The sequence below is a fragment of the Prunus avium genome, chromosome 5 (assembly GCF_965620075.1).
Source record: "Prunus avium chromosome 5, drPruAviu1.hap1.1, whole genome shotgun sequence".
NCBI classification, from domain to species: domain Eukaryota; kingdom Viridiplantae; phylum Streptophyta; class Magnoliopsida; order Rosales; family Rosaceae; genus Prunus; species Prunus avium.
This window is the reverse complement of record NC_142288.1, coordinates 13,046,854-13,063,866: the sequence shown is the minus strand read 5'-3', so window position 1 is coordinate 13,063,866 and position 17,013 is coordinate 13,046,854. Positions and strand designations below refer to the sequence as shown.

The 17,013-nt window shown below is 39.7% G+C and overlaps 1 protein-coding gene, 1 long non-coding RNA gene and 1 pseudogene across 2 annotated transcripts; all 3 read right to left on the bottom strand.

The window, feature by feature from the left end:
• Positions 1–7,865: 7,865 nt before the first annotated feature.
• LOC110752248 (uncharacterized) lies at positions 7,866–8,994 on the bottom strand. The gene is made up of 3 exons (XR_002525973.2): positions 8,588–8,994; positions 8,216–8,296; positions 7,866–8,070 (listed from the first exon to the last, which is right to left on the bottom strand). It is a non-coding gene; the product is annotated as an uncharacterized LOC110752248 (long non-coding RNA).
• Positions 8,995–10,875: 1,881 nt separating this feature from the next.
• On the bottom strand, positions 10,876–11,526 carry LOC148294341 (secreted RxLR effector protein 161 pseudogene; annotated as a pseudogene).
• Positions 11,527–12,381: 855 nt separating this feature from the next.
• On the bottom strand, positions 12,382–16,788 carry LOC148294340 (uncharacterized). The gene is made up of 5 exons (XM_088253711.1): positions 16,615–16,788; positions 16,269–16,484; positions 13,565–13,964; positions 12,708–13,148; positions 12,382–12,602 (listed from the first exon to the last, which is right to left on the bottom strand). Exons 1-5 carry the CDS (start codon positions 16,786–16,788, stop codon positions 12,382–12,384), a joined length of 1,452 nt encoding a protein of 483 aa, XP_088109837.1.
• Between the last annotated feature and the right edge of the window lie 225 nt (positions 16,789–17,013).

The window sequence follows — 17,013 nt, the reverse complement described above, 5'->3', positions numbered from 1 at the left end:
CATAGCAACGTTGCTTTTTTATCCTTTGATGTCGGCTCTTCCTATCATTATGAAGCAGAATTCACCAAGTGTTGGATTGTTCACCCTCCAATAAGGAACGTGAGCTGGGTTTAGACCCTTGTGAGACAGGTTAGTTTTACCCTACTCATGACATGGTGGTAGTAGTAATTCAATCTAATACAAAAGGGATCGTTGATTTGCACCATTAGTCATTGCGCTTGGTTGAAAAGCCAATGGCGCAAAGCTACCGTGCACTAGATTATGACTGAACGTCTCTAAGTCAGAATCTAGGCTATAAGCGACACATGCGCCCGCTGGCCCCCAAAGGTGCGTGTCATTGGTGAAGCCCTTGCGGCAGATGAGCTGCGAGGGCTGCCTTAAATTACAATTTCTATCAAGTGACGGGTAGAATCCTTTGCAGACGACTTAAATACGCGACAGGGTATTGTAAGTGGCAAAGTGGCCTTGCTACCACGATCCACTGAGATTCAGCCTTGCATTGCTTCAATTCGTCCTTCCCCATCCTTTTTCATTCACCTTTCCCCTAAAACTTGGCGATGATACCAACCCGACACTGTATTTTTACATAGTAGTATCTTTAGTTTACCTCGACATTGCCTTCACTTGGCGACCTTCACTTGTCTTGGCATTGCGTGGCCTTCTATGCATTGCATTGCCTTACCTTACCTTGCCTTCACCTCGTTTGCATCGCATCGCCTTGCCTTGAGATGGCGTGGATTGCCTTGCCTTGCCTTGCCTTGCCTTGCCATGTCGTGCCCAAGATATGGCCTAGACCAAGCCATTCAAGGCATGAGTTGCCTTGGCATTGTCCCCCATTCAAGGCATTCCGAGAAAGTGAGGCTATTGGAGCCTTGTCCTGCCATGGCATCCCATGGCTTGGCTTGCCATAGTCAAGGCAAGCGAGGATATTTGAGGCATGCCTTGCCATATTCAAGGCAACCGAGTCAATTTGAGCCTTGTCGTGGCTTGGCTTGGCATGGCTAGGCATGCGTTGCCATATTCAAGGCAAGTAAGCAAGGACAAAGATTAAAATATCGGTCGTGCAGATAATATCGGGCCTCCAATTTACGGATATTTCGGGGGATATATCGTTATCGCTTTAGGTATCGGGAAAAAATCAACAAAAATTACAGATATAGGCATTGAAACACATAATTTTAGTGTAAAACTTTCATAGATGTTATGTACATTATCAATGAATGTATTGAACAAATAAAACTCAAAATTTACTAATAATATACATATGATGAAATGTAAGTGGTATGTAATGTGCTTTAATCAAAAGTTTGAAAATAAAATGTTGATTAGAATGAATAAACCATGCATAAATCCATAGTTTGTTTAAACATTGGATTACAATTTAGATAAGTGTTCATCTACATAAATGAAGAGCTCCTATGAGGTTCAAACAATCAGGAACAACCATCTAGATTCATACAATAGTCATACCAAGTCATGTAACCCGAGCAGTTTGTAAGCCATGATTGAACATGGTGCACATAGGTCTCTCCTGAGCTCCCTACTGTCCTCCCATATATGGGATAGTTAGGATTAACCCAACTAGTAGGTCCATAATATGTTTCATCATCTTCAGCTCCATAACTAGTTCCACTATAATCAGACATGACATAACCATAGCCATCATAAGATTCATTTGAGTTAGTACTAGGTCTAGTTCTTATGCTCATAGATCCAAAATTGATCACCATGTCCTCTTCAGATGGATTGGAGGTATGTGGGCAGTGGATTGCGCATAGATTCTTCATATTAATAATTTATAGGGTTGTGGGCAAGGATTAGCTATTTTTGGGTTTCAATTTGCTTCAATTGCCTTCAAAACTTCTGAATTTTTTTTGGGTTCTGTTATGGGTATCGGGAAATCTCAGGGATATCGGCAAAATATCAGGGATATCGCACTTATCGGGGATATATCGTTGATATAGGGGAAGATATGGCCTTACCCCCCAATATCGGTGTCGACAGTTCAAAATACCGACATATCAGCCGATATTTCAATCCTTGAGCAAGGCTATGTGAGGCTTGCCAAATGGGGTTGTCTAGGCATTTTCTTACATGGGTGAGCACAAAGTTGCGCTAAACATGGGGTTGCTAGGAACTCCTTCTCACAAACAGAGGCTATGTGAGGCTTCTCATGCACAAGCAAGTCGACATGGCCATGGGAGGCTTGTTGTGCCTTGCCATATTCAAGACTTGCCCAAGATGAAGAGCAGAGGCTTGTCGAACAGGTGCGCAAAGCCTGAGCACAAACCTTTGAAAATGTCGACATAATTTTTCAAACCTTGTCAAACCCCATGTTTATTGAAATTTCCTGGCACAATAAGCTCCCTATAATTGTTCTAAGATTTTTAGGACCTTCTCCAACTAACAGCACGAAAAAATTCCTCCTATATTTTTTATAATAATTTTTTCAATTTTATGACTTTTAAAACTAATATAAAAAATACTTCTCGACTTCAAAAATTTATGAAACTTTTTCCCATCATACTTAGTATCCCTGCAAAAAAAAAAAAAAAAAACCAAATACCTCGTATTGATTTATTTAGAGCCCATTATGACTCCTCACGAATAGGTGATGTCTCATCATGTCAAAGGGCTAAGAGCATCCACAATGGGGGGGTGTAAATTCGGGGGTGTAAAGCCACTTTTACAACCCCTTTACACCTCCGGGGGGTGTAAATATGTTTTTTGCTCCAGTGGGGGGTGTAAATTCAGGGGTGTAGCCGTGGGTCCCAACCTTTTATGTTGACTTTTCTTCATTTTTCTTCTCTTTTCTCGGGTGGGTCCCGCCTGCAAGGGATGTAAAAATGAATGTAAATATATATTTTATTTTACATCCCCATGGTGGTGATGTATATTTAAATCCATTTACATCTCACCATTGGAGACGATTCCGGTGACTCGGGGTGTATATTTAACATACAACCCCATATACACCCCCCCACTGTGGATACTCTAAATGGGTTGTGTGTTGCCCGCATATGCATGGCAGCCCATGCCCCCTCAGCAGCCCCCTTTCCCTACGCCACACCCATGTCATGTTGCCTCAGTATTATGGGTTTGGTGTGGGGGTGGCTGCCCCCCATGACGGTGGTGGCCGGAATTCAGCCACCACCCACCATCGTCATGGAAAGGGGGAGAGGGGGGGTGGGTGGGGGAAGGGGTGGCTATTTGCAAAATGGGGTTGTCTAGGCATTTTATTGCATGGGAGAGACGGAGTTGCTAGGAACTCCTTCTCAAATGTGAGGGCATGTCGACCACAACCTCATTTTGCAACTATCAACCACCCGTGTAGGGCGTGGCGGTGGGTGGATAGTCTCTGATTGCATTTGCCTAGCCAATTTTTTTTTTTTAATTTCTTGAAAATGAAAAAGAAATGTTTTGTTGCCTTCGGAGTAGTGGGCCAGTCGGAGGAGATGAGAAATATTTATCGGGCTCTCCAAATGCATCTGGGCTTTCTTCTTTGAGTTGGGCTCCTAATTGGAGTAGGCTTTTGACTTCTTCTTGGAGTTGGGCTCCCAATGGGTATAGGCTTGTGATTCCTACTTGACCTAGGATACCCAACCCTTATAAATACAAGGCTTCTCTTTACTCCTCTTCCAATTGCAAACTTGTCATTCTCTACTTACTAACTTGTGAAAGAGATCTTGAAGGAGTGTACAACTTCTTGTGGTTGCATGATCTCTTCGACCGTGTCGCATGATTTCTTCGACCGTGTCGCATGGTGTTTTGAGGTGTACCACAGAAGCTGGATATTGTCGATGGATCCCTCCGCTTTTGTTGTAATCCTTTAAGTTTGAGATCTCTAGAAGTCTCCCTCTCATCTGAAGGGAATATTGTGGGAACGGTGTTGTGTAGAGATTTCTAAAATCTCTACAACCAAACTTGAGTATAAATCATCTAGCATGCCATATCTAATATGAAATCAAAGTAAGAGCAGAAGCATTAAATAAACTAGGGATTCATGCAAGCCTCATTTAGTCGCAATCTTTATAAGTCTATAAAAATGTGCACCAAAGACTCTCTAAATCCTATTGGAGAGAAAGATAAGATGTTCATACCCTTGGAGCGAATCTTGAAACCAAGAATGGTGTTCTAATAGAGGGAATGGTCCCTTTGTTGTTGGCTCTCTCTTTGATGTTGATTCTCCACCTTGTAGCTCCCCAAATAGGTACAGAGAGTGACAAGAGTGACAAAAATGCCATCAAACCCTAGTGTAACCACACACCACCCCCCCCCCCCCCCCCCCTTTCTTCTCTTTGTGTGTCATCTTTTGCTATCTTGGTCCAACACATTAATCCTATAATGTGTCACATATGTGCCTAAGTCCATGTGGTCAAATCCCTTTTGAATTTCCAAGTCATATGGGACCTTTAATTAAAGTTTCATAATTTTAATTGAATAATTAAATTAATCTAATCAATTTAATTACTCTAGTGACTTGACTAATTCAATCACTTACTTGTCTAACGAATGTTGGTCCCGATCATCCTTAGTTGACCGTGTCAAGTGTCTGGTCAACCATTTGACCTTTGACTTTTGACTTTCACATTGACTTTGACCAAGTCACAAAATCATTCATTCTCTTCATAATTTCCCAATTGATTCCTTTTCGGTGTGTGATCTTATAGGTTCTAATTAGCGAGGCAGTATGTATGAATGATTCACTCTGAATCAAGTGTGAATTGTATCCCTCCATACAATTCTCCTTATTGGTGAATGCTAATTATAATTAGTCCTTACAAGGCTTTCACAAGTCATGAGTGACACCTAACAATATGTCATGACTACCTAAGCTAAAAAGAATTCATTTAGAGAACCTAGTCAGTTTGTGATTACAATGCAATTCAATCCTTCTCTAATTCAATACTCTATGTCATATTCTCGGGATATGGTAAACTTGTGTCAAAATCCCTAATATGACATCTCTATATTATATGATTCAATTTGATGAAATTGCAAATGTACTTGTTTCAATTTTCATCCAATACTTTGGCCAAAGATTCACGAATCATATCTTTAGAGTATTCTCTCTTTCTTCTAAGAGCAGAGATTCATTATTGTATATTCACCTGTCTTTGCATACATGTGAAGAATCCTAAGGAACATCTTTAAGTCACATCATTTTGATACGACCGTATAGTGCTCTCAAAGAGAAACAACATATACACAAGACAACTGTGATGTCTCAGGTCTAAGGATTGATTTGCATTATCACAACTTAGAATTCTTTGTTTGACAGTTGTGAGTAAGACTTCCATACAATAATTCTAGAGTTGATCGTGTTCAGTGGACTCCATCTTCTATAGAGCACCTATACATCTGTCTTAGTGTCTCTATACGAATGACTTGAGACTAGTCATCCTCCCAATTGAGCAGACATAATGTGTACAAGTCTATGTGGATCGTCATTGTCCAATTGGTGATCCTATGACCAGGAACATTTTAGGATACGATATTCATATGTATGGAAAGGTCTCATGCATCTAACTTCTTCAGACCACTTTCCATTTATATCTTAATTCATGGACTTGTTACTTTGTGTACGTTGTGTATATAAAGCAACGTTCTTGCCCCTTTACTACTATATATTATTTCCTTAGAATTATCTATTTTATATTGGCTTCTAGGGTATATATCTAACATCATCCTCATTACATATAAGAATTTTCACCTCATTCTGTAATTCACCTTTTAGCTTCTCAACATCTTCCTTGAATTTTTTTATCCAAGTAGCAGTTGCAGTAGCCGGTCCCAAAGACATCATGGTGTACAAAGTAGGGCAAATTTTCAGTAGCTGCTATTGTTGCTTTGTTTGACAATAATGACTCTAGGCCGAGTTGTTGCTAATGTTGCTTGGATCAAAAACTTCAAAGAAGATCCTGAAAAGTAGAAACGTGAATTCTAGGTGGAGGTTAGAACTATTCTACGTGAGAAGAATGAAAGAGCGACTTTGAAACTCAAAGAAATGGATAGAAAGTTGGATTGTCTCGTGAGAATAGCATATGGGAAGAATTTGCAAGAGAAAGAAGACAAAGATGATTGTGCAGTGAATGTTCATAATGTCCTCAGTGGTGGCCTCCCCCTTCCCCACTGCTTGACACCTAGATTTGAAACCCCAAAGGGTTTCTTTCCTCCCAATGTAACCAAAAAAATAATATTCATGATGTCCTCAAAACACTACATCAAGCCCATCTTCATGGTTCTCCATATAAATCTGTAAGAATTCCTTCTTCTTGTATTTATTTCATTTCTAATTTTTTTCAATAACTCTGAGAAAGTGGTGACTGTGATTGTTGTTTTTAATATCTCATAAGGTATTGGATATGCTTGATAGAGCACAAGAAAGGTTATTGAGGAGGAGAGCAAAGATGATGCAGTGGAGAAGGAGAAAGTGAAGAAATGATGGAGAAGAAATTATTTTCCAGTTTTCACTTGTTTTTTTGGTTAAGGATATATATAATATGGGTTTCTTTAAGGACATGATAGATGATTTACGTGGAGTTGTTGCTCCTCAGGAGGACTTGCTCTCACATTTAATAAACCCGAAATGGTCAACTGTTGAAGGATCAAAAACAGCTTCTAAGAGAAAGAAACAAGAGTGTGAAGGAAATGGAAGGTACTACTAAAGTTCCCCAATTAATGGGATTAGTCTTTGTAAAAAAAAAAAAGGAAACATGTTGGTACTTTGCTTTATTATGCTTGGTTGTTTTTAGCCCGAATTTGTTTGGATTGTGGGTTTGATGGTTGTTTTTGTTGGCTGTGATTGTAGGGGTTGCGGCTACGTGGTGTCATTTGGCTGGTGTTGGCTTTTGTCTCAATGGAGGCGATAGAAGCAACGTCGGTTTGGGTTTCTCTTCGGGAAAATTTTGGGTTAAGGTGTGTTTTGTAATAAGTGCAACAACTTCACATGGTTGTTGCGTGGTTTGGGTGTCTCTCTAGGAGATTTAGGCTATCCTTAGGTTACATTAAGGGTGGTTGCTTGGCAAACTAGGTTGTGGTGAAGTTGGAGTATTAGGGGCGCTTTAGATCTTGGTTGTTTTTAGCCCGGATCTGTTTGGATTGTGGGTTTATTGGTTGTTTTTGTTTGCAGGTACTTTATGTTGGTTGTGATTGTAGGGGTTGCGGCTACGTGGTGTTGGGTGGCAGGTGTTAGCCTCTGTCTCGATAGAGGTGATAGCAGTGACGCTGGTTTGGGTTTCTCTTCGAGAGAATTTTGGGTTTAGGTGTGTTTTGTAATAAGTGCAACAACTTCTGCGTAGTTTGGGTGTCTATCTAGGATATTTGTGTTGTCCTTAAGTTACGTAAAGGCTGCTTTCATGGCAGACCGGTAAAAATTTTCGTCGGATTTCCTCGATCGTGTCGCATGACGTTTGGAGTTGTAACGTAGAAGCTGAATATTGTCGATAGATCCCTCTGCTTTGGTTGTAACCCTTTGTTGGGTGATGGCTAACCTCCTTTGTGGGATTGTATGTGTATTGCCCTAGTTGGGTTTTTCATTAATGCAATCTCCTTGACATGGCAAAAACTAGGGGTGGGCACGATCCGGTTTGGTCCGGTTTCACCCTCAAATCACAGCTGAACCAATTAAACTTTCACGGTCCAGTGTGGTTCGGTTTGAGCTAAAATCAAAATGAAAACCAAACCAAACCAAACCATTCATATCCGGTTTGGTGCGGTTTGGTTCGGCTGGTTTAGGCATAAAAGAAAACATCATTTTCTTCATGTCACCGAACATGTTCATTCTCAAGTTCCCTAATATCAAACACATAAAACATTCATTAATCATACAACCCAAAGAGGCAAAGAAAAAACAGACGAAAGAAAAGAAGTTGCAAGCAATAAAATTATTACAGAACATGATTCTCAAATAAATACAATCCTATTGTGCTTAATTATATAGTTATTACAAATCATGATTTAAAAAACAGTGATAATCCTTCCAAACAGCAGCCCCATCAGATTCAACACAACATTCTGCACATCAAAACAGTAAAATAGAACTTTTCCCCCTCTCTGTTGATACTCATTCTGCACATAAAAACAACAATAATGGGTTTCATAAGAATATTGTATGACACAAGCTCTGTAATCGCATCCCTCACACAGAAAATCCAACATTGAACGCAGTTTCAAAATAAATACAGACATATATTTCATAAGTCTATTAAATCACCTTGAATTTCATAAGCTTGAGATCTTTGCTTTGCTTCTTTCCATGATATCACTTCTCCATAGTACTTGATAATAAATTGCTCTGCAAACATTGTACAGAGAAAATTAAAAAACTTACAGGAGATTAAAAATTCACTCAACATATGAACAAACTATAAATAAATTATTTATAGTTCAATCATAAACTTATAAAGCTTCAATGTTCTCAGTGGAGTCAAACAAAAGTGCCAAAGATAAATAACAGAACAAGATGCACTTGCCTAAAACCCAGTAATATATGTATATAATCAAATCCAGTAAATAATAGAATAGCAGAGAATCCAAGTAATGAGATGTCAGTTTACAGTTGTTCCTAGTAATGGTAAGCTATTACCTTCATATTCTCATTTGCTAAAAGACCCCACCCACGACCTTCCGTTCTAAATAGCGATGGCTGCAGAGAACTAGTACTCTGTTGCATTGGGAGCAAGTTGAATACAAACCCAGCTGATGATGACGATCCACCACCAGCAATATTCCCATAATCAATCCTTGCAGAACCTGATGGTCGATGATGGAACTTGGGTTTTGCAGAGATGGATTTCGCTGAGGGCGAATGGGTGGGTTTCGCCGAGTTCGAATCATGTTGGCTTGAGTTAGCGTCGAGGGAGAGGGAGAGGGAGATGTAGTAGAGAGGCATATAGAGAGGGAGAGGTAGCAGAGAGAGATGGAGAAATAATGAGAGGGAGTTGCGGCTAGGGTTAAGAGACGAAGGAAGGAAGGAAGGAGATAGGAGAGAGGCTCTAAGAGAAATCTGAGGGAGAGAGAATGGGTAGATGTGTCCGTGAGTTGTAGTTTTGGAGTCCAATCAAGTGTTGTAGGGTACATGGTACACTTCTAAATAGCCACTCAAGCCTTGCCACATGTAAACTAAATTAAATAAATAATAAATTGATTTATAATCGGTCCGGTTTGGTTTAGGACAGTTTTTAAAACTCCCAAACCGCAGCTGAACCAAACCAAACCGGTTCGGTTCGGTTTTTCAAACTGTTGACTTTTTCTTTGGTCAAAACCAAACCAATCCAATCCAATATAATCGGTTCGGCCGGATTAACCGGATCAGCCGGATTGATGCCCACCCCTAGCAAAAACAAATAACAAAAAACACCATTGCCCTTTCTCAAGCATTTATTTACAATGATGCCCCCACAATATAGAAGACCACCTAGAATTACCTAGTGACACTCGATTAATTATATGACAATCAGATACATAACATATATAATTAATAAAAATATATATAAAGTGGCCATGTTGAATTAAACAAAATTCAAAAATATGTTTGATTTCTGAATTAATAATAATAATTATTATTATCATTATTGTTTTAGCATCTGGAAATTATTATTGTAATTTACCTCCAAAAATGTTGTAATCATGAAATTTTTTTTGAGAATTGTGATTTGATGGCTAGTGAGGTGATCGAAGGATTGGTTTACAAAAACCAGACCTCTCTCTCTCTTGTCGACAAGCATCCAAACCTCCAAAAAAACCCCATAAGCTCAAGGGAAGGTGATTACCGCCCCTCATCCCCTCATCCCTTCCTCTACACTTGTCTTATCCCTCTCATTTCCCCAACGCCTTTCCCTTTCCTCCTTCCCCATTCCTGCCTCAAAGAAGGCCATGCAATGCCAAGGCAAGTGAAGGCCGTGCCAAGAGAAGGCAATGTCGAGGTTTGAAAATGAGTTGTATAGTATGAGTTTTGATTATTTGTTGATATTGATAATATATTAATATTTGTGGGTGAGCTTGTGCTATTATTTTTGTGTTGCATTGCATTTACTTGTTGTTTTTGTTTTTGTTTTCTATAAGCTTTTATTTATATATAGAGATTCATTTGAGGGTAATGCTCATTACGTCAATTGACTAGGTGTATCTTTCTATATGTTTATTAATGAAATTCACTCATACTGAGTTTTTAATGTAAATTTCGTCCGACCGGATTTTGAATTCTGGATCCACCATTGCTTCACCGAAATCAAATCCTCTAATGCACCATGTAGAACGCAGCCACCAATCAATGAACGGCAATAGGAAAACCCAACCAAAAGCCCAAAAAACAAAAAAACAAAAAAACATGAACAGGGAAGGAGGGTGTAAGCACCAGAGCTAGAGGTCTTAATATCTATGCAAGAAATCACGTTTAGGATTAGTAGCTCAAACCATAGAGTGCAATTGTTAGAACCAAGTGAAACAACAAAGAACTTTGCAGAAACAACAGCACGATAACTCTCAGATGTAGGGAGAACTTTCTTATTAAATTAAAGAACCAACATAGCTATTAAATAGCCTTACATCAAACAGGAAAGGAAATAACAACCCACGACTTTACAACCCTAGAATCGTGGTGCATGACTAAGTCTAAACAGAAAATAACTTGTCCCTTAAGAGTAGGGATTATTATGCATGACTTCAAAACACTACAATCCTAAAAACCAGGAAACCCGAAATCTATCAGTTACAGAATCCAAACAACTTAACGTCCTCCCTAAAACTGAATGCTATCAACATTCAGTTTATCCCTGGATATTCGCATACACCCATAAGTCCACGCATCTTCACAAACACCTCGAGCTTTAGTGGCTTTGTCAAAATATCTACAATTTGCTCATGTGTAGAACACTATACCAATTCAACAACTTCATCTTTGATGAGATTTCGAAGAAAATGAAAACGCACATCAATATGTTTGCTGCGACCATGCATGACTAGATTCTTTGACAGTTTAATGGCTGAGATGTTATCACGGTGAACCACCGTTGGTTTGTATTGACCATGATTAAGCTGCTCCAAGATCTTCCTTTGCCACACAACTTGGCAAGCACTAGATGCAGCAGCGATGAACTCTGCTTCGGTAGTTGAAAGAGTGACTACTGGCTGTTTCTTTGAAGACCACGATACTGCACTTGAACTCAGCATAAAAACATAACCAGAGGTGCTTTTCCTGTCGTTCTAATCACCAGTGTAATCGCTATCTGTGTAGCCAACAAGTTCCTTAGTTCCTCCCTTCTTGTAGAACACTCCAAAACTGACTGTACCCTTCGCGTACCTTAACACTCTCTTCGCTGCTTGCAAATGAGTTTCAGTGGGTCGTTCCATGTATCTGCTAATTAAACTTACTACAAACATCAAATCGGGATGAGTGGCAGTCAAGTACATAAGGCTTCCCACGATCTGTTTGTAAAATGTCCCATCGATCCTTACTCCATTTTCATCCCTAGTAAGTTTAATTCCAGGAACCATTGGATTGAGCACTGGATTGCACTGAGTCATATTGAATCTCTCCAAAACCTCCTTAGCATACTTCCGTTGACTGATGAATATACCATCCACCCTTTGAAAAACCTCAATTCCAAGAAAATACCTCATCTTACCAAGATCAGTCATGTCAAATTCAACCATAACCTCATCATTACCAGTAAATATAAGATCATCAACATAAAGGCACACAATCAAAAGTTTACCTCGATCTGCCGTTTTTAAGAACAAAGTGTGCTCATAAGGGCACTTCTCAAAGCCTTCTCGAACAAAATAGGTCTCTATTTGACTGTACCAAGCTAGAGGAGCTTGTTTGAGTCCTTACAAAACCTTCTTCAGTCGATATACCTCATATTCCTATCCCTTTTGTTCATAACCTGGCGGTTGATCCACGAACACTACTTCATCTATATCTCCATGCAGAAACGCAGATTTGACATCTACTTGGTAGATCATCCAGCTTTTCTGGGCAGCAAGTGAGATGACTACTCGAATGGTATCCAAACGAGCTACTGGTGCAAATACCTCGGCATAATCCACTCCATCCTGCTGACTGTACCCTTTCGCAACGAGCCGAGCCTTGTATTTGTCCACTTCCCCATGTTCATTGAGTTTCATTTTAAAAACCCATTTTACTCCAATTGTCTTCACTCTAGATGGCAACTTGGTGAGTTCCCATGTATCATTCTTCACAATAGCTATGATTTTAGCGTCAATGGCTTGTCTCCATTTGCTACTCTTCACTGCATCCTCGTATGTCAAGGGATCACGATCAGAGAATAAGGCTACATCAACCATATCGACATTTTCTTCATCGGAGAGGCCCTGCCCACTTTCATAATCTTGCATCCACCCTGGCGGTCTTCGAACTCATCCTCTATGAAGAGGACTGCCATCACTTGAAGACTCTCCCCCTTCGAGTGAGTTACTTTGAACAGACCCTATGTTTTCAAGTTCATTTTCAGGAGTGATATTTGCTTCAGTTTCCTCCCCAAAGCTTTCATTTGTACCTGTATCTTCATCTTCCTCCCATTCCAAATTAGCCAAAATAGTTTCATTGTGACTGTCATCCCAGTTCCACCTTTGGTCTTCTTCAAAGACCACATCTCAACTCACAATTATTTTTTGAGAAATAGGATCAAATAATTTGTAAGCCTTGGATTCTTCACTTACCCCAAGTAATATGCATTTCAAACTTTTGGCATCAAGCTTTACTCTCTTGCTATCAGGTACATGAACATGGGAAATGCGCCCAAAAACCCGAAAGTGATTGACTGAAGGCTTGAACCCACTCCAAGCTTCTTCTGGGGTCTTGCTTCTCACGGCAAGGGTCGGGCTTCTATTCAAGATATGCACTGTCCAATTCACTACTTCAGGCCATAAATTCTTTGGGATTTGTTTCTCTAACAGCATGCTACGCACCATATTCATGATAGTGCGATTCTTTCTCTCTGCTACCCCGTTCTGTTGAGGTGTGTATGCAGCTGTTAATTTCCTTTGAATGTCATTCTCATCACAGAAGTGAGTGAACTCTTGTGAAGTAAACTCTCCCCCACGATCAGTTCGAAGACACTTTATGAATGCACCGGTTTCTTTCTCAACCTTAGTTTTGTAGGATTTAAAAGTAGCAAACGCTTCTGATTTTTCAACCAAGAAATTAACCCAAGTTTTTCTGCTAAAATCATCAATAAAGGTAATGAAATACCTTTTTTTGCTGTTTGAGATTGGGTTTATTGGCCCACATATGTCTGCATGCACTAACTAAAGAACTCCAGATGCCCTCCATGTGCTTTCCCTTGGAAAAGGATCGCGATGTTGTTTTCCTATCAAGCAGTCTTCGCAGATCTTTAAAGGAGCCTTCAACTGAGGCAATCCATCCACCATATTCTTTTGTTGGATCACCTTGAGACCATTCCAACTGAGATGACCATAGCGGCAATGCCAGAGTTGAGTTTAATCTATGGTCATAGAGGAGAAGTAGTTTTCCTCTTTTGGTGGACAGCGACCAAGCACAACGAACATTCTGTTGCCATCTCGGTTTCCATGATTAAACCTTTTTCATGATGATAAATCTTGCACTTTCTGTGTTGCATGAGCACTGCAAGACCCTTCTCTTGCAATTGACCAATGCTTAGTAAATTGTCCTTCAACGCTAGCACAAAGAAAACTTTAATAATCACCTGCATGATCCCATTTATCTCCATTCGAATGTTGCCCTTCCCTTGCACAGTGAGACTCATATCATTGCCCAGCTTCACTTTTTCTCTGAAATTGTTATCAAATTGTGAGAATAACTCTCTTTTCCCACACATGTGATTACTACACCCAGAGTCAAGAAACCACAAGTGATCTCTTCCAGCCTCGATGCCATCCACATACGCCATTAAAAGCATCTCTTCACTGGTCTCGACAAAGTTAACCTTTGTATCTCTTGCTCTTTTGGGACATTCCCACTGAAAATGACCCAACTCATGATAGTTATAACACTTTAGGGTAGATTTATAAAACCTACCCCTACCTCTTCCTCTTCCTCGGAAAGAACCACCACCTCTCCCTCCTAATTGAGGTCCATGAGTGATCTGAAGGCTTGTTCATCCACAATGTGACGGCTGATCAGTTGTTCATGCACCAAAAGACTGCTGATCGGTGCATAAATTACATATCATTTTGTACCCTTTTAACTTATGATTTGGTTATGTTTTTGAGTTAAACTTGTGCTTTTAATCCTTTTTGTGTTTATCTTTCAGTTCATTGAGCTTTAGGTAATAATGATGGCTTTAGAGAGCATAATTCATGCAATTCAAGCATGTTAAGGCCTAATTTGGATGAATGGATGAAGAGCTTAAAGACAAACTCATTTTGGCTACAGCCCCCTGCCAGTCCAGTTCCGTAGGTCATATTGCAATCATTGTTTCAACAACCTACATAGCTCGAATGATGCCACACTCTTCATGAAAGTTTTTCCAATTGGTGTGTACTATAACATATCCAAAATTCAGCCCCATTGGATAAATCTGGAGTCCGTTACCTAGCAAACACAGAACCATGCTCAGGATGGATCTTATCAGCGCGGAAAATGAGTTAGCAATTTGTTTCGGCCTTAACTTCTTCCTCCGACCTTGGATTGGCCCAAATAACATATGGCTGGAAAGAAGACATTCTGAACTTCAATTTCAAGTGCTTAAAGTCCTAATTTGATTAAGAGAAGCCCAAGTTGTAAGCCCTTGAAGTTGCTGGTCATGCTGACCTCAGCATGTGCTGGTTGGATGCTTGGTCATGGTGAGCTAGGTATGAGCTATCATTTCTGGTTGGAAGCTTGGTCATGGTGACATGAAGATGAGCTAGGGATGCTGGTGGGATCTATTGGTGAAGTGCATCAACCAATTCAAGATTTTCTAATACAAGTGCATCAACCATTTCAGATTTTATAAAACAAGTGTTGTATGCATTAGCCATATTGAATTCAGATTTTCACTTCCCCTAGGCCTATAAATAGGGAAGTTCTCTAAGCTTGTAAACACACCCCAAGGGGGGGAGCTCTCAAGCACTTCTCTAGAGCTCCCTTCCCTTCTCTCCCTCAAATTCTCTTAGTTTCCCTTTGTAGCTCTCAATTGTTGTAATAAGATCATTCTATTAAATTTTCTTTGTACTAAATATCAAACACTTTTCCTTTCTCTTCTTCTAAATTCTTCAAATACTCTCTTCTCCAAACACTTCCCAAACACTTCAACCACTCTCTTCCAAATTCTCAAAGTTCCTAAACACTCTCTTCCAAAATCCACAAAGCTCTCAAAACACCTCTCTACTTTCTTCTCCAAATCCTCCAAGTTCTCAAACACTCTCTTCCAAATTCCCCATGTCTTAAACACATTCCCTTCCAAAATCCTCAAAGCTCTCAAACACATGTTCTTCCAAAATTCTCTAAAGTTCCCAAACACTTTCTTCTCCCTCCTCAAAGTTCTCAAACACTTCCCTTCTCTCCCTCAAATTCTCTTAGTTTTGCTTTCTAGTTCTCAATTCTAGCTTTCTTTAATGTTTTCTTAGTTGTAATTTATTTTTCTTGTAATGTATATTCTTTCTTAAGTATTCAAGTTTAATTAGTTTCCAAGTTTCAATTATGGTTTTTGTTCTTATTCATTATGCTTATAAGTTAATATGCTAGTTTGAATGATTGATCACCATTTAGGCTTGCATGTTAGCTATCTTGGTTTGAATTAAGAGTATACACCATGCTTTAATTCGAATTGAACTATGAATAGGAAGAGTATGTATGGACATTCGACAACAGGGATTAGATACATGCTTGGTTGTTTAAAATGTTCTTCTATGCTTAATGGGTTCCTAATGCTTAATTTTAGGTTAGACAACAAATGATCAAATTAGGGAATTAGGAACACAAGGTTATGACCACACACCATGGCTTAATCATACTTTAGCTAGAATCAATCCATTAATCTAATTGAACTTGGGAACTTATTTGCTTGAGTTACTTATTTCTTTCTTCCTTGTTTTATGTTCTTTGTTTTTGTTTCTATTTTGTGTAGGGAAACTAAATTGGATCATTCAATCACCAATCCCTGTAGAATCGACCTCGCACTTACATACGCTAAACTACCAACGGTTCGTGCACTTGCGAGTATCACAAGTTGAGGATGCAGCTTAATCCATTTTGGTGGAGCTAAATCTACACAACAACTGCTTTGCAGCTCATCTATGGATAAAGTATCCAAATCATTTGATTCCTCGATCGAGCATACAACATAGTCGTACTTTGGAGTCATGGATCTCAAGATCTTCTCGATAATCACCACATCCCCCATCCTTTCACCGTGAATTCTCATCTTATTGGCTGTGATGAGAGTTCTTCCAAAGTAGTCATTCACCGATTCCCCCGCTTTCATGTGCAACACTTCAAACTCCTTGCGAAGAGCTTGAAGTTGAGCACGTTTAACTCGTGATGTCCCTTGGTACTTCTGCTTCAAAGAATCCCATATATCCTTTGCTGTGTTTTTTTTTCAACATCGTCTCCAGAATGGATCGATCAATGGCTTGGAACAGATAGTTCTTAGCCTTCATCTCCTTCAACTTTTGATCCTCAATCACCTTCTTCTGTCCCTCAGTGAGACCCATCCCTTCCGCTACTGCAGAGATCCCAGTTTCCACCAAACTCCAATACTCCTTTGAACGCAAAAAATTCTCCATAAGCATGCTCCAGTGATTGTAGTGTCCATCGAACCGTGGGATAGCAGGCTGCACAAAGTTGTTCTCACTTATCATGTTGTTCCTTCACGCTGATGTTAGTGGTACAAGCTGTTGGCTAGGCCCCGTGATGGTGCTCTGATACCAAATGTTAGAACCAAGTGAAACGACAAAGAACTTTGCAGAAAAAACAGCACGATAACTCCCAGACAGTTGCGAAGCCAGGATTTCATGTGTGTGGGGGCCTCTTACAAATTATAAAGAATCAAAAATTCGAACTCACAATAAATACGAAAAATAGTA